General features: G+C 37.2%; 1 protein-coding gene across 1 annotated transcript in view; it reads right to left on the bottom strand.

The window, feature by feature from the left end:
- Nucleotides 1-266: 266 nt before the first annotated feature.
- The window catches only part of LOC121863297 (deoxyribodipyrimidine photo-lyase-like), a 31,986-nt gene continuing 13,102 nt past the window's right edge, over nt 267-19,150 (bottom strand). The window contains exons 6-8 of the mRNA XM_042361886.1: nt 16,071-16,263; nt 7,627-7,708; nt 267-458 (exon numbers count right to left, since the gene is read on the bottom strand). Coding sequence (XP_042217820.1) covers nt 282-458; nt 7,627-7,708; nt 16,071-16,263 — 452 coding nt within the window. The 3' untranslated portion in view covers nt 267-281. The remainder of the gene's footprint in view (nt 459-7,626; nt 7,709-16,070; nt 16,264-19,150) is intronic.

Below are 19,150 nucleotides of genomic sequence, written 5' to 3'. Positions count from 1 at the left end.
CAGTATAAAATAATTAGTGGTAGGACCTTGTGAGTGGTTTACGATGTTATCCATCACCACTCTTGACACGCTAAACCACAATATTTAAGAGGTAAGAATTTTAGACCTGGTGCTTAAGACGACCCCCTAATTTTGGGCTGATATTTTTAAGGTTCAAATTCCGTCTTATAGGCCGAGATATACGGTAGGTACTGTACTGCCAAAATTATTTACCATATTTTAGTGCATTAAACTTAATCACAAGCTTTCATCTTTTCATAATTAAGTAGGGAAAACAACCATCATGTGAAAAACTTACCTGCATATCCATTAGGGTCACACCCATCAAGACTATATCTATCATTGAGATAAATTGCTGTTTCTAAGGCCTCTTCTGGAGTAGCTGTCCATTCTAAAATTTTCTTAGCCCAATACATGCGCATAAAGCCATGAATCTTTCCCTCCGTCACAAGCTGGATCTGTGTAGATATAATAAATTAGGAAACATAATGTACACCATACATACAAACATATAAAAAAAACATAAGGGAGTGATTCTGAAATCCTTGGAACATAAATGAATCAGGATCACATGACTAAGGAACCCTGGGAAGTCTTAACCTACTACAGTGGAAGCTTAATCCAAAAAAAGCTGCAGCTATGTGATGGCTATGAGCTAATCAACCAAAATTAATACTGTACTCATATCTGAAGGTTGGTGACCACAGTCCTCTAATCCAAATGTTCTCGGGCTGTTTTTAGTTTTTACCAATCCTCCAAGGTTTTGTATCTCTCTGGGGATCCAGTTTTTAATTCCATTCCTCCATCCCAGTCTCTACCTTCCCCTGGCCCTCCTAGCCTCAACTTTGCCCATTAGTATTTCTATTATCATCCCCTCATCCCTAATTATATGACCAAAGTATCTAATTTTTTCTCTGTCCATTTCAATTAGTGGATTTCTCTTGAAGTTTTTGCTTTTCTTTGTACTTTATTTGTTTTCCTGTGTGTAGCTTATTCCTAGCATTTACCTATAACACCACATTTCAAAGGCCTCCAACCTCTTTCTGGTGTTTGCTGAAAGTGTCCAATCTTCTGACCCGTACATCAGTCCTTGCCATATAAAGCCTTTCAGTAAATGTGTAATAAATTAACAGTGAAGGTGTGACCCAGTCTGTTTAGGTTTAGTTATAATGTGGGACACACCCAAGGGAGAAGGATGGGAATTGAACTGCTCTATCCAAACTCAGTAATCAAATTTGGATTCATCATGAAATTTCGTTTTTCTGGACCATATATGCTGTACCTGGAGATATGTTTCCATGGGGAAAAATTTGCCCCCAAAATATGATAAAACTATACATAAAAATGCAAAAAAAATTCCTATCAATATTATTGTTAATTAAACAGTAAAAATCTAACATTAAAGTGAATACACATGAGGAAAAAGTAAAATTTAATGGTAAACATATGAATATACACTACAGTACTGTAATCCCTCAGATAACCAAGATTGGCCTGCCTCAGTTGTTGTTTATCTACCACCAGTGAAGAACTCTGAGCAAGCCTCCACAGACCTATTCCTTTTCTATAACTTTTAACCCATATAAATTGTTGATAATGGTTCATCTTCTTACCCTTATTCTTTCTTCTAATTCTTTGTTTCACTCCTACTTACTCTTCTCACTCCTTATTCTTCTTCTCACTCTTCCTTACTCTTATTCTCACTTCTTACTCCATCTTCTTACTCTTCTTATTCTTACTCCTTCTTATTGTACTTTTCTTTTCACCATTTTTACAAAAGTTCGATGCTATTTATGAAGATTTTTACCTTGCATTATTTGATTTTAGTCTTTTATGGTTTTATTTTAATTTGGCAACACATAACCGACACTGTTGAGTCGCCAGGGATGTAATTACCACAATCAATCAATCATCTTCTTTTCACCAAACATGGGGATTAAGCTGGGGCTCTAGGCACCTAATGCCAGCACATGGTGGAATTGCAGTGCTGTGGAATTTTCAGTTCCTCATGAAACTCGTTAGCTTTATCACAAAGCATTGGTCCAGAAATGGTAATTCCTTTGTTTCTTCATTGCTTAAACTGTTTGTATTGCACTTTAACCTGGCACTTTTTCATAGACTGCCATTGGTCCAGTTTTTGCACGGAACTGTACAATATATTGTTAATACTACTGTACTGTAAACAAAATAATGTACTATCATCTTGAGCCTAAAGTAGGCAGACATTGTCCACTCTTCTGAATGTACTGTAATACGCAATTGTACAATAATCACGTCTTAACACTTGGGACGGAGGTGGGGTGGGGGATTAGTGATTATGTTACTGACTTGAACTGATGCAATGTCAGGTCACCCATTGTGCATAAACTCATCTCTCATTTGTGGTGGAGGTGGGGTTGGGGATCAGTGGAGTAAATATCAAGAAAATTGTGCTATTTAATATTTGTGCATTTTTTATATTAAAATTATTGGTCATTCAAAATTTAGCCATCCAATCTCTGTCTACATAAAGTTTTTCAACTATTATTTTTGGCTCGATCTATGTTACTTTATTCATTCATTGAAACTCATTTACATGCATAATGTACAAAATGAATACAGTGATCCCTCGGTTAACGAACGCCTCGGTTAACGAAATTTCGGTTAACGAACTGCCTTCCATAAGAATCTTCAATTCGGTTAACTAACAAAAATTCGGTTAAAGAATTTCTTACGAACCGACCTCAACATGTTTTCGCTTGCACTGGCCGGGCAACCAGCTTTAGTATCAGTCCGCCAATACATTAATCGGTTCTAGGGCTTAAATTCCTTACTATTTTAGTAAATATCAAGAAGTTTATACTATTCAATAATTTTAAAAGTTTAATATTAACTTTTTTAGTCATTTTAACAAATATTTAACATAATTGAAGGTAAAGAAACTAGTTTCTGGCGTGCCATCCAGCCTGTTAACACACCAGACAGGCGTTAGTCTCTCTGTTTTCAGTGGAGGTAACATCTTGCTTGAGACTCTCTTCAACTAAATGCTTTTTTTCTGTTTCCAAGCAAATTATTGGTCATTTTGAAATATATTTTACGTATTGACAATATATAATGCAGTGCAGTGTTGATTGAAAGAAAATAATCTTGAAATACACCAAGAGAACTAAAATTTTTTGGGTGAAATGGTGCCATGGGGTGACTTCTCTTCCACCCCAATGCCTTCTCTTCTTCCTTCTCCTCCACCCCCATTCTAATTCCCATCATCATCATCATCATACACACCTCAAAGTAAGTGAACTTTTCTACCATTTTTGTTGAATTTAGGAAATTTTCGGTGAGCTGGAACCAATTACCCAAAAACCCATTGAAACAATGGTTTCGGTTAACGAACTTTTCGGTTAACGAACATCCTGCTGGAACGGATTGAGTTCGTTAACCGAGGGACCACTGTACTAATATTTTAATCTAGTGCAAACTATTGCATGTTTACATTCAAATTAATCACTATCTTATAAAAATTACCGCAATGTAAATTATATTCTTCCCGGTCACTTCTATGAAATTTTATAAGCAAAAAACAACAACTCAATCTAAAGGACTTAAATAAACAAATAAATACTTCACTAGACCTTCGGCACTAACTGTCAAACATGTCACTGTCACCTCTCCTCCCCCCCAGCAAGGGTTTGGCGGTTATACAGTAGGCTTTAAATGTTTATCTTATATAATATCACAGACTAAACTTAGGATAATATAATTTGCATTGCTGGAATCCTTGCAAGACAGTGAATAATTTGAATATAAATGTCATATATTTTTCACGAGATAAAATTTTTAGTACATTAGTGTACAGTACGGTAGTACATTTTATAATGTAAAGTTTTTCAACTGTATTTTTGGGTAGATTTACATAAATTTCTTCATTTATTTTCATTCATTTACATGCACACACCATACTAAAAGAAACGTAAGAGAAATAAATGACCTAAGTGCAAACCTGTAGTGTACATGTACTAAATGATAACAGTACTAAAATTGTTATGTCTAGTGCAAATTATAGCTTGTTTATATTCAAATTAATCATTATCTTACAAGAATCCCAGCAATGTAAATTATATTCTCTCAGGTCATTTCACTGGCATTTTATAAGAGAGAAGCTTAGTTACTTAAGGACTGATAAATAAACACATATTAGACCTTGGGCAACAACTGTCAAACATATCACCTCACCCCCCTCCCCCCCATTTGCCCAGCCAGGGTTTTAGGCTTACAGTTTTTATCTTATATAATATCTCAGACTAAAGTTATGAGAATATAATTTGCATTGCTGGAATCCTTGCAAGACAGTGAATAATTTGAATATAAATGTCATATATTTTGCACGAGATAAAAATGAATCACCTGTATCACATTACAGTAGTGATTTAAGAGTAAGAGTGTATATGTATGTGTGTGTATATATATACAGTGACCCCTCCGTTAACGAACTCAATCCGTTCCAGAAGGTCGTTCGTTAACCGAAAAGTTCGTTAACCGAAACCATTGTTTCAATGGGTTTTTGGGTAATTGGTTCCAGCTCACCGAAAATTTCCTAAATTCAACAGAAATGGTAGAAAAGTTCACTTACTTTGAGGTGTGTATGTAGAAGGCACCTGGATGATGATGATGATGATGGGATTTAGAATGGGGGTGGAGGAGAAGGAAGAAGAGAAGGCATTGGGGTGGAAAAGAAGTCACCCCATGGCACCATTTTGCCCATAAAATTTTAGCTCTCTGGTGTAATTCAAGATTATTTTCTTTAAATCAACACTGCACTGCATTATATATTGTCAATATGTAAAACATATTTCAAAATGACCAATAATTTGCTTGGAAACACAGAAAAAAAGCATTTAGTTGAAGAGAGTCTCAAGCAAGATGTTACCTCCAGTGAAAACAGAGAGAGACTAACTCCTGTTTGCTGTGTTAAGAGGCTGGATGCCGCGCATTAAACTAGTCACTTTACCTTCAATTATGTTCAATAATTGTTAAAATTACTAAAAAATTGAATATTAAACTTTTAAAATTATTGAATAGTATAAACTTCTTGATATTTACTAAAATAGTAAGGAATTTAAGCCCTAGAACCGATTAATGTATTGGTGGACTGATACTAAAGCTGGTTGCCCGGTCAGTGCAAGCGAAAACATGTTGAGGTCGGTTCGTAAGAACTTCGTTAACCTAATTTTTTTTTGTTAACCGAATTGATGATCCTTATGGAAGGTAGTTCGTTAATCGAAATTACGTTAACCGAGGTATATATATATATATATATATATATATATATATATATATATATATATATATATATATACATACGACCCCGACTTACGACTACGTGGGACTTACGACTGTCGGGACTTACGACCGCCTCAGATTTTTTATTAGATTGTTTTCACACACGCATTTTCTATACCGAAACGTTTCCAGTTAATGTAGTCTCCATGTATAATTAGAAAATTATGGGGGCCCCATGTGCATTCAGCTGACTACATTAAAGGTAAGTGCTGTCACACTGTAACCATTCCTTATTATTTATTACTTTCACTGTACTGTATCCATTCATCATTATTCATTACTTTTACTGTACTGTATTTCATTGTAGATTTTTTATTAAATTTTTTTTTTTTTTATCTATGTCGGACTTACAACCAAGTCGGACTTACGACCTGGATTTGGGTCCCTAACCCCGTCGTAAGTCGGGGTCTAGGTGTACATACATACATACAAACATACATACATACATACATACATACATACATACATATAATCAACGACCTCACCAGCGATTTAGGGGAATTTTAGGAGTGTTTCTGACTTTATGCGTTTTTGGTTTTACTTTGTACAGTAGGCTCTCGCCAATAACGTTTAATAGGTGCCTGAGAAACGCCGTTATTAGCGAAAACGTTATTTGTGTGACATTAAAATACATGTAAAAAGGGTTTATTGGTGCCGCCGCCCCAAGAATTTCACCCAATTTTTCCCCCTTAGAAGCCCTCCTAACACTTTTTGTTTGCTGAAATAAAAAGAATTGGTATTCAATCATCAAAATAAAGAGTTTGAGTAATATAACACTTAGCTTGGGGGAGTTTTTGAGGTGCTTGGTGTGATGATCGTTCCATATCTGAGGGTCACTAAGACTTGCACTGTCTTTCATTCTACAAGCTAACCATTTCAAAAGAAAATGCTCTGTTATCACTGACAACCTGTTTCAATCACTTTCATCATTCATAGCTCGCCTCGCATTTCCATCACTACCTTAATATTTTGCACTGTAGACTCAGGACAGTTCAATTTCCTCACAATATCAGTGTTCTGTGCACCACTTTCAATGAGCTCAACAATCTGTTCTTTATCCTTGACCGAGTAGGCACATTTCTTGTGGCTTTGACTCTTAGCTTTGGGATCTTTTTTTTTCTCATTCACTTTAAAAGTTCCCGGGCGTTCAGGCGGCAAATCACTCCCTCCACCACCTCCCCTAACCCCCACAGGCAAAAATGCAGAAGCCATTATTGATCACCGACCCTAGCAACCACTGTTTATAGAGGCGAAAATCTCACACGTGGGCGCAGTGCTGTATTCCACAGAGCGTGTGTGAGAGTGAGGCGGAGCGGACAACTACGTCATCAACATGGCGGCAAACAAACGCTATCATTGATGCGCTCGGACGCTTCCCACTAAATCTCCGTTATTCAAGAGAATCCAGACGTTATTATCGAAAATGGGTATCTATTGTAACTTACCGTTATTGTCGAAAACGTTATTGTGGAAGTCGTGATTGGCGAGAGCCTACTGTATGTACTTTTCTGTGAGCTGGAACCAATTACCCAATATCCCATTGAAATAATGGATTCGGTTAACGAACGACTCTGTGGAACGAATTGTGTTCGTTAACCGAGGGACCACTGTACTGTACAGTCAACAGCATAATTTCACTCCAACTTTATGTGTATGATACGAGCCAAGTGATCTGGCCTTACTGTATGGGAAGAGTTGACAGATATGCTTTAAATGGCTATTTATTTAATATATATGATCGGATATTGCCTAAGTATACATTTCTTGTACAGTATATAACTTAATTAGTATCAATGTGTAAAATGTGGGAAAATAATGTTATCAAAAAATATATGACATTGCTGCAGGATGATTCATGACTGAGGATCCAGACGTAAGATTATTCACACTATTGTTGCTAATAAGTATTTTTCATGCTTCATGACATTCACAATAAGGCATTTTCAGCAATAAATCTGAAGCTGCATGAAAGCATTGCATAACATGTCACTAATACTTAAAATGAAAATGTGTATTAACACTGTGTATCTTGATTATCACTGTCTCTGTTAACATCAATTCCTTCCCTCCTGCCTTCATTCATGTTTTCTCTGCCTGGAAGCTGAAAAAATTCATATGGCAATAGCTAGAGTAAAAAAAAAAAGGTGTTACCTGAGAACAGATTTAACTTCTTCACTACGAGAGGTCATTCCTAAACATGTACATTCTTTTCATCAAAAGAGTGTACAAATACTATAAATAATAACTTTGCATTTTGTTCACTGAAATATTTAATAATGTATTAATCAGTGAATCTAAAAAACTAACCTGAGCTGAATTCCAGAGGTCATCATGTGTTTGAGCTTCAATGAATGCCTCCCGAGAGTACAAGTATTGTCTTGTATCTTTCCTGTAAAAGAATAAAACTAATCTGTGAACAATTTATACAGAGGAGCCAGAATTAAAAACTTTTCCATGCCAATTAAAATATTCTATTAAAAAACACACTGAATATAAAAATTCCAAGGCTCAACAAGAACCCATAGTGCTTGAATGTCATTTATTTAACCCCTAGTATATGTGGGGCCTCTCAGTACTGAATAAAATCATCTGGCATTAGCCAAACTTAAAACTGATGTACTACAATAGTGAAAAGGTTAAAAGCTGATCTTAATCCTACCCTCTCATGATTTTCATTGCTCAAATTTTCTCTTCTTTTCAGCAGCATTAACAACACTTTTACCCATTAAGAACTTGGACCATTGGTTACTGTATGTATTAACCTTTTCACCACATCCTTGACTGTCTGTCATGTGTAACCACACAACATCATGTTACGTGGCCACTCACGATATTTATCAGTACCGTAACATAATTTTTTAACCATCACTCATTTGGAGGATGTATTCAAAACATATATTTATGCTTTCTTTATAATTATGGGTTTATAGAAATTAAAACAATTATTACATTATATGCACAATACACAGTACAGGTATCCCCATTTATGATGGGGTTAGGTTCCTGAAAAATCCATCACAGGTCGAAATATCATAAATTGGGATCATTATAACATGGGGTTCAATGGGATACATTCCCAGCCAGTTGGACACCCATATGCATCACAGAAAAGAAAAAATAAATCCAACACTAATAACAGACCTGCAACACAATTAAACAATACTCACCACATCATTAAGAACAAGCCTGGTCGTCATTGCATGTCCCCTTTGAGGCTAAGGGGACTCTTGAAGGTGGAGTGGAGATGTCACTCTGACTCCTACACAGCCTCTAGGGAGTCTGGAGAGGCTTCACAATGTCAAGCTTCGCCTCTAAAAACACGGTTTTCCTGGGTGCCTTGCACATCCCACACATTTTCAAAGATACACTGCACGTTTCAGTTACAAAAACAGAGTGAAAGCACTTTTCACAAAAACAGAGTGAACGATGATAACGTTAATGTGGCCGACACTGCTCACATCATATTCACAACAGTATCAAAACAATTTACAGTCACAAAAAGCATAGCAAAAATCATCTCACAGTCACCAAAACAGGGTACAGAGTGAACATTAGTAATGTCGTCTTCTGTAAGGTAAAAAAATAAAAAACAAAAAGGAACAATATTGATACTAATTGCTAATCATTGAGTGACATGATGATGGCCATGCATGATCACCATGGAACAAAGCTTGGTACAGGCAATGATCATTATACAATGGGATTAAGGACCTCAAAAAGCCTTCGATAAGTGATCGATCGTATATTGATAACAATAATGTATGGGGAAAAAATAGGTTTCATTTCTAAAACCCTGAACAGCCCAAACATGTTTTATATTCTGCTGTTATAATTATTAAATAATGTCAAACTAACTCAAATAATTTATAAGACAAAAACAATAAATTTATGCTTAATGAAGACATAAAAACAATAAATTTATACAATATAAAAATTTACTTTCATTTACCTGACATGATACGTATAGGTACAGTCGCAAGTTGCAATCCCCCAGCTGTCACTACAAGTAATTTAGGGTAAATATGTGTAATTTTCTTAATTTTTTTTACTATGTTACATGCACAAGCACTCGTTCATACAAAATGTGAAGAAAAAAAATTATTGTAAGGTCAAAAACATAAAGGGAATAAAAAAGATTTACTTGCACGGGACTTATCACAAAGTCAGGGTAGACCCAATTTTTTTTTTTTTTTTTTACATGTTACATACATACCAGGTACACAATCTTTCATACAGAATGTGCAAAAGACATCCGTCGAGATAAGAAGATTCGCCTATACAAATTTTCTAAATCGATACCACTATTTTATGCTACGAAAGCTTTCCCAGCTTATACAAATTTGAGTCCAAGCAAAAATTCAAATCGCGCACTTCCAGGAGTCAGCTGGGGTAGCCACCCCCCCCCCCACCTCCCTAGCACTCTCCTTACCAGGCTGAGGTAGCAGTTATGTTATGGCTATTTTTCAACTCGTAATTTGGGGAAAATAAACTTAACTTTCTTCATACTGTATATTTTTTTCATTCAGTTCCAAGCACACAATCCTACATGCAGAATGTGCAAAAAAATTTAATAATAAAAAATAAATAAATAATAATAATAATAATTATCATACGGTCAAAACATAAAGGGGAAAATATTTCTTCATGCACCAGTGAAAATTTGCAGGATGACCTGGGGGGCAGAATTAACTCGTAGTTTCAGAGAGATAACTTAACTTTCTTCACTTTTTTTTATTGTTATATGTATTCAGTTATATCCTACATACATAATGTGCAAAAACTTAAAAGAAATAACTATTATAAGGTCAATAACAAAAAAGGAATAAACCTTTTTTTATGTCCCCTGGTATTTCACCCTCAAGCCAAGCTGTGAGCTACATAGTCATGCGCCGGTTAACGTCCGACCGAACAACGTCCGATCGCATACTGTATACGTCCGTGCCCCCCCCCCCCAAAAACCAAAAAAACAAAACAAAACGTGACGCCTGCTGGACCACCACTCCACGACCCCCTGACGGAGACATGATGATCCTCCCCATACTGGTTAGATATTATGTGTTAAAGGAATATGCTTCCTTACTTAGGCTTTTTTAAGCATCTGCCTACAGGTGAAATGTTAACCTACATCTATTGAGGATAAAATCTTTCACCTACAAATTGACAATAACACATTTGCTGTAATCAGACATATCTAGTTGTTTGCAATTGGGGTTGCAATTTCAAATTCTGTGGCATTACTAAGAATAACGAAGTCTCTGGTGCACTCTAAGATTAAGAGAGAAAACGGAGGACTCAGGCGTCCTGATGTGAGAGAAAACGGACTCGTATGATGGGGGACCAAATTAAAAAAACATAGCTACATGTTCTGTGGACTACAGTATTAAGCGTACCCTTTTCATTATTTGTAATAAACCTAGCCATGCCTATGTGTGTTTATGATATTTACCATAGCATTATATATATATTTAGTGGGTCTAAATGGTCGTAAAATGGGAAACTTGGGGTTGGGTCTTGGGTAAATGAACCAATTAGAATAAATCCCAGAGGTTCTGTACTTTCATTATCGGCGGGGTCCCAATTAGACGCGATAACCAAGGGATGACTGTACTGTACTGTATATACTTGTGACACTGGCCAGTTGCTTCTGGTGTTATGGTACAGGGGTATCAAGTGACAGCACTAGGATCCCGCTTCCTCTATCAAGGAATAAACAATTAAAATTTAAATTGAAAAAAAAAAGAAAACATTCAAATAAATTACTATCTTACAAGAATCCCTCCAATGTAAGTTATATTCACCCAGGTCGTTTGGGTGGAAAATTATGAGAAGAGCTTAGTCACTCTTAAGTAATGATAAATAAACACGCGGGCAGGCCTTCAGCGCCAACTGTCAAATCTTATCTCAAATAAATAAACAAACAAACACCAGACATTCTGTCACCTCACCTCCCGCCCCCTCCCTCCCAGACAAAAGTTTGGTGATTTCTTTATGTTCATTTTATATAATATCTCAGACTAAAGTTAGGATAATATAATTTGCATTGCTGAAATCCTTGCAAGACAGAGATTAATTTGAATATAAGCATCATATATTTTGCTCAAGATATAAAAAATGTAGTACATTAGTGTACAATACTGTAGTACATTTTATAAAAAGTTTTTCAACTATATTTTTGGGTAGATTTACATAAATTTCTTCATTTATTTTCATACATTTACATGCACACACCATACTAAAAGAAACGTAAAATAAATAAATGACCTTAGTGCAAAGCTGGAGTGCACATGTACTAATTTGATTACGGTACTAAAATTGTTTTGTCTAGTGCAAATTATTGCATGTTTATATTCAAATTAATCAGTATGTTACAAGAGTCCCAGCTATGTTAATTATATTCACCCAGGTCATTTCACTGGCTTTTTATAAGAGAGAAGCTTAGTCACTTAAGAACTGATAAATATACACGCGTTAGACCTGGGCCTGTGCCAACTGTCAAGCGTTCTACCTCCCTTCCCCCCCCACGCCCCCTCGCTTGCTCCCACCCTCTCTCTCCCCCATCTGCCCAGCGTTGCTGGAATCCTTGTAAAACAGTGAATAATTTTAATATAAACGTCATGTATTTTGCTCAAGAGATAAAAATTAATCACCTGTATCACATTACAGTAGTGATGAGCGTATTTCGGAACGTCCATTTCGGTATCTACGAAAACGTATCTATTAACATGAATGTATATACTTTAAGTATGCTTCGGGTTAAACGTAGATTGACTAGGGAGTGACAGTTGGGCAAAAGTTTTCAAAATCTAATTGCTTGGGTTGGATTATTTGTCTATCGGCCACGCTAATTCCGAATATGTTTGAGTTTTTTACATCATTGCATTAGAAGGTTTGTGGATACTTTTGGGTTTGGCATGAAAAACGCGAAAAAACTGTAAATAATAAAGGGACTGGCAATGTGGCACAACCTGTTAAAATCAAGTTATTGAATTGGATTATTCGACTACTGTGTACACTGGTTCATAATATGCTATTGTTTTACAACTCAATGCGCTACAAATTATGCCGATATTTTTGCTGCAAGTCACCACATACGTATATTTCGAAAACCAGGGCCCAATATTACCAACGGCGTGGATAGATTCCGTGGAATGAATTCAGGACATTCCCGCTCATGGAACATTACCAAACTCCGTATATGTGCCAATGGCAGGCCAATGGCAATATTTACAGAGTTTGTTGAGGCTCCCTGGATGGGAATGCCCTGAATTTATTCCACGGAATCTATTCACGCTGTTAATATTCGTCCCAGGACTGATCAACGAATTCAGCCCAAGTAGCTTGACTTGGACAGTTAAGGACAAAATCTCAGTCCGTACTTTTGAATAAAATATTGTTCAATAGGTGGTGATATTGAAGTGCTGAAAGTTGTTTTTTCTGTGTTGTTTTGCAGTTAGTTCAAAGGGCCGCCACCAAGATGGGTCGTCCTAAGATTAGCAACACTCAGCTGCGCCAGGGTAACGATAAGGTGTTCGGGGTTCGGATGCCTCTGCCATCTAACAAGTTGCCTCTGAACAAGGAAGTTGGAAGTGCCCTGGCTTATGAAGCAGAAAACGAGAGGTTAAGGAGAAGAACAAATGCTTTTGATTATATGGATGCCACCAACAAGGTGACTGAGAAGGTACTGGATGTGTATAGGAAGGCCACTGTCCCCACTATCTCTGAAATCAGGGTGAAAATGAGAGTCCACGACCTGTGGAGGATGCGGAGGGAGACGATGATGATGAAGGGAAATGGACAGAAACAGAAAAGGAAGAAAACGAAGAACGGGAAGCTGAAGATGAGGTTCGAGGATATAGCTGAGAAGTTGTTTGATGTGGCAGACGACAGCAAAGTGCACGAACGAGAGAAAAGCTTCCTGGCAGCCCAGAGGAAACCGGGAAGGGAGGGCTGCATTGATGGCGTTGACAAAATTGTGACTGCCAAGCTGAAAGAAGAGAGGGAGAAGGAAGCGAAGAGGGCAAAGAAAAGGGCTGAGGAAGAGAGGAAAACTGAGAAGATGAGGTCAAAGAGTAAGGAGGAGATGGAGAGGATGTCGTGTAAAGTGTCGGCAGTGGATGACAGTGCTCAGGAAGAAGATAGTGATTATAAGGATGTCAATGACAATGAGTTCAAGGCTATGGTCGACAGGAGAGCAAGATCAGAGAAAAGGAAAAGGGAGAAAGAAGCCGAGGACAGGATCGGAGAAACTGCTGACAGGTTCAAGGTATCCAATGATGCAGTGGCTCACATCGCAAACACCATCAGAGCTGCAGACAACATCATAACTGAAGGGGACAAGTCTAAAGTGACTAACTGGAAGAAAGTGGAGAGACGTATGTGGTGACTTGCAGCAAAAATATCGGCATAATTTGTAGCGCATTGAGTTGTAAAACAATAGCATATTATGAACCAGTGTACACAGTAGTCGAATAATCCAATTCAATAACTTGATTTTAACAGGTTGTGCCACATTGCCAGTCCCTTTATTATTTACAGTTTTTTCGCATTTTTCATGCCAAACCCAAAAGTATCCACAAACCTTCTAATGCAATGATGTAAAAAACTCAAACATATTCGGAATTAGCGTGGCCGATAGACAAATAATCTAACCCAAGCAATTAGATCTTGAAAACTTTTGCCAAACTGTCACTCCCTGTACAGTACTGTAGTACATTTTATAAAAAAGTTTTTCAACTGTATTTTTGGGTAGGTTTACATAGATTTCTTAGTGCAAAGCTGGAGTGCACATGTACTAATTTGATTACGGTACTAAAATTGTTTTGTCTAGTGCAAATTATAGCATGTTTATATTCAAATTAATCAGTATGTTACAAGAATCCCAGCTATGTTAATTATATTCACCCAGGTTATTTCACTGGCTTTTTATAAGAGAGAAGCTTAGTCACCTAAGAACTGATAAATAAACACGCATTAGACCTGGGCCTGTGCCAACTGTCAAACCACTCCCCTCCCCTCCCCCCACGCCCCCTCGCTCGCTCCCACCCTCTCCCCCATCTGCTCGGCGTTGCTGGAATCCTTGTAAAACAGTGAATAATTTTAATATAAACGTCATGTATTTTGCACAAGAGATAAAAATTAATCACCTGTATCAGATTACAGTAGTGATTTAACAGTAAAAGTGTATATGTAAGTAGATAGTATTCCACATACACATAACGTAAGTATAAATAAAAAGTTTATGTGATGATCGGACAACGTCCATTTCGGTTAACGTCACGTTTCCAAGAACGTATCTAGGACATTAACCGGCGCATGACTGTATTGTTATTTTTCAACTCGTATTTTCAGGTACATGTACATAATTTTCTTCTTTTTTTCTTAATCTGTTACATGCACACAAAATTATTCGTACAGATTTTTTTTTTTTTCAATAATTATCATAAGGTCAAAAACAAAAAGGGATTAAACATTTATTACATGGGTGGGAGCTAGCACAGAGTGAGGGAAAGAGGAAGTGGCGTTCTCTCACAGCTCTGCTTCTGTCTTGGCGGAAATTGGCTAGCGAGTGGTGGAAGCGATGGTAATGACTGCACACAGTGTCTCACTGTTCACTGCCGTATGCAGATCTAAGATACTCGCTTTCATCTTTTAGTATACTATTGCATATAGTAACCATGAGTTTCGCCACTTATTGGCACTGGTCTAGTGTCTGAATTAATATTCACCACTCCCTGATAAAATTTAACTCCTGCGGTGTTGACCCAGTAACACCCAATAACTTCGCCCATTCATATGAGGCCACTGTATGCAGAACTTCTAAAGTAAATCCAATATCGTAATCTTTATCTAATCTACAGCGCATTTCATTTTATCCCCAACTGTTTGGATCTTCCAGGTATCTGAACTTAGTCCCCTTTGGTCCTACTCAATAAAAATTCTAATTTGGTCCAACAATCTGAACGCAACTGAAGTCACTCATTCGCGTGTCTGCCACCAGTAGTACTATAACTTTGTTAACAAAAATTGCTCTAACACACAATAAAATTGATACATAACATCAGCTGTTACTGGTCTGTAAACAAGAGATCGGGAATATACTAAGGCCCAATAACTCATCTGGGATTGAGTGTGGGATTTGGGGGGGAAAATTAATTATTTTTCGATAATGTTTTATTAACCCGGCACCAAGTGAACCTAAATAATAAAGCAATTGTGGTGAAATTTAATACTGTTGTTTAAATTCAAGTTATTCCGGTTTTTCAAATTACCAGCCTTATTATTACTTCACATCGGCAAAATTATTAATTCTTCTTTGTTGTTTTTTTTTTCTTGTTTAACGTGAAAGAGCAATCAATTGGTTGGATACGAAAAAAAATAAACCGGTTGCCAAAAAATCTAGAAGAAAAAAAAGATACAGCATGACTCTTCCAGACAAGAAGGTTACAACTAGCCCATGCATTGGAGAGGTACTTGTTATAAATGAGGCGAGTGTTAATAAAGAAATACCAAAGATTAGCCAATCACTACAATATAGGTGCAACCCAAACAAGAGTCAGAGGCAGACTGAGATGGGGAGCTATCAGAGGTGGGCTGGCATTGTGACATGTTGTGGCTCATTTTAAACACCTTTTAGAGAGAGAGAGAGAGAAAGTGTGAGTGAGTTAACTCAACTTCTTTATTTCTCTAGTACCATATATACCGCAGCTCTTATCACACTTTACTAAATAAAAATTTCCACTCGGTGAACTTACTTGTGATCATTTAAAGTTGTTATAGCCCAGTTATAAGCTCCTTCAACACAGTCATAGTTCTTCTGATAGAAACAATAGTTGTCAGACAGTTCACATCGTACCACTGCCTCTTCAATAAAATCATCGGCAGCATCCTTAAATTGTTTTCTATATCGTTTTACTTCTAAGACACATCTCTGGGCTGATATCTGACCTGTATTGAGAGAAGAAATGATGAGAAGAAACCACTACAGGAATTTCCATTTCTTGTAAAATAATGTTAAGGAGGCACTGTTAAGATGCTTCAAATGAAGTACATTACAGTACTTGTACAGTGATCCCTCGGTTAACGAGCGCCTCAGTTAACGAGATTTCGGTTAACGAGTTACCTTCCATAAGATTCTTAACTTCGGTTAACGAGCAATCCCTCGTTTAACGCGTTTTTTACGAGCCGACCTCAACATGTTTTCGCTTGCATTTGGCGGTCCACCTGCTACAGTATTAGTCCGCCAATACAGTAATCGGTTTTAGGGCTTAAATTCCTTACTATTTTAGCAAATATTAAGAAGTATATACTATTCAATAATTTTAAAAGTTTAATATTAATTTTTTTAGTCATTTTAACAATTATTGAACTTAATTGAAGGTAAGGAAACTAGTTTCATGCACGCCATCCAGCCTGGCAACACACCAAACAGGCGCCAGTCTCTCGGACTTTTCAGTGGAGGTAACAACTTGCTTGAGACTCTCTTCAACTAAACGCTTTTTTTCTGTGTTTGCAAGCAAATTATTGGTCATTTTGAAATTTATTTTACATATTGACAATATATAATGCAGTGCAGTGTTGATTTAAAGAAAAGAATCTTGAATTACACCAAGAGAACTAAAATTTTATGGGTGAAATGGCGCCATGGGGTGACTTCTCTTCCACCCCAATGCCTTCTCTTCTCCCTTCTCCTCCACCCCCATTCTAATTCCCATCATCATCATCATCATCATCATCATCATCCAGGAGCCTTCTACATACTCACCTCAAAGTAAGTGCACTTTTCTACCTTTTTTGTTGAATTTAGGCAATTTTCGGTGAGCTGGAACCAATTACCCAAAAACCCATTGAAACAATGGTTTCGGTTAACGAGTTTTTCGGTTAACGAGCAACCTGCTGGAACGGATTGTGCTCGTTAACCAAGGGATCACTGTAGTAATATTCCCAATAGATAGAATGCCTCCATGTCCAAGAGATTTTCTGGTATTGAGACAAATTCTTATCTCCAGAAAAAATCGCACATTTATAGAATTTTTCCAGGAGCCACTCCTCGACTTACGACGGGGTTAGGGACCCAAATCCAGGCCATAAGTTGAATTGGTCGTAAGTCGAAAATGCGAAGATAATACATCTAAAATCTAAAATGGGTGTCTCTTTTTCTTCTCAACACCACAAAACTCACTTTTAAGCATGCCAGCCATTTTAAAGGGAATTAAAACGAAAATTTTGTCAGTACACAGCGCACTCACTGACGTCGGGACTCGAAAATACGTAATTTGAAAAAATTTTGGTAAGGCTGGGGCAGTCGTATGTCCGTGTGGTCGTAAGTCGAGTAGGTTATAAGTCGAGGAGCGGCTGTTCTGTATTGGCAAATGTTTGAGTCTAAACTACACATCTGGCATAGAGCATTGCTATGGAGGCTTAACTGCAGTCAGACAGTCATTTATCATCTATTACTGTACATTTTTTTTTTTTTTTTAATGGGGATTAGCCCACCCGGGCACAGGTCACTGCCTCACAACGGGGCCTGGGGGGCGAAAATGTAATAATAATTCATTGTAAATCAAATTTATAATAAAAATACAAAACTAAAAATTAAATAATAATGATAACAATAATAATAATAACAATATTGTAATAATAATAACAAATAACCAAAATAAATAAAAATAAATAAATAAAAAATCAATAGTGAGAAATGGTATATGTATGTTGTGTTGTCAATAGTAAGAGAAATAATTGAGACCCTGCAATTGTGTGTAAATGAGGCAGAAAGTCAGATCAGCAACCTGGGACTTGGTCACAATTTTTGTGATGCCATATGGCAGCAGGGTCTACCATTAGACAATACATTATGCTTCCAATATCTTCCCAGTAGTACCTCCCTGTTTGGTAGCTGCCTATTACCTACAGTATATTGTAAATATACAAAATATGCTACTGTATACACTATAAAGGTACAGTATCACTCGTTTAATGATTGGGATGTGTTCTTGAAAAAACGATCATTAAGCAAAATAATCACTAAACGAGGGTTAACGAGAAATACTCTCAAGTAAATCTATAAATAATTTTCTTAAATACAGTACAGTCAACCCTCACTTTACGCGGTTAATGTAACCCACAGGGTACCGCGGAAAGTGAGAAACGCGTAAAGTGAATAACATAACATATGGGATTAAATGAAATAGAGACCAGCTGACCCCCAAACTCCACTTTTTCCAACACAATACCTATGTTCTAGTAAAAACAACATCTTAATTTTATGATGGTACATGCACACAATTAATACTTAAGAGAAATAGAGAAATACAGTCGCCAAGTTAATGTCCATTCAAATAATGGACACGACTCCCTCCCCCACTTCTCACACTACACTTGCTGGCTCTTCCCTCTGCGAAATTTTGGGGGGAAAACCAGGTACAGTATTACCCCGCCTAACGCGGTTTCACTTAACGCGTTTTATCATATACGCGGTGCCTCGCCAGAGCTGAACTTTCACTTAACGCGGAATTTTTCATCATATACGCGGGAAGCGGCGCGGGCACGATGCGCACAAGGTCGCCCAGTCATCAAAACATTACCGAGTTCTTCACCCGCCACCCACCACAGCCGGCCCAAGTCAGTGATAGTGATAATTATAGTGAGGATATGGACTTATATGGCCTTTGAGGGGTTTGACAAAGAGGCCCTGCAAGCCTCTGTGGTGGATAGTGATACAATTGATACAAGTGATACAGGTGAGGGCCAATAATCTGCCCTCTGCCTCGGAACCAACCCCCCATCCCCGTGTGCCCAGCCATCTTTTCTACTAATGCAAGTGTTAAAAAACCTA

This window comes from Homarus americanus, unplaced genomic scaffold (genome assembly GCF_018991925.1).
Source record: "Homarus americanus isolate GMGI-L3 unplaced genomic scaffold, GMGI_Hamer_2.0 scaffold46197, whole genome shotgun sequence".
Classification (NCBI taxonomy): Eukaryota; Metazoa; Arthropoda; class Malacostraca; order Decapoda; family Nephropidae; genus Homarus; species Homarus americanus.
Note: the sequence above shows the minus strand (reverse complement) of the source record. Positions and strands in the feature narration are given on the sequence as shown.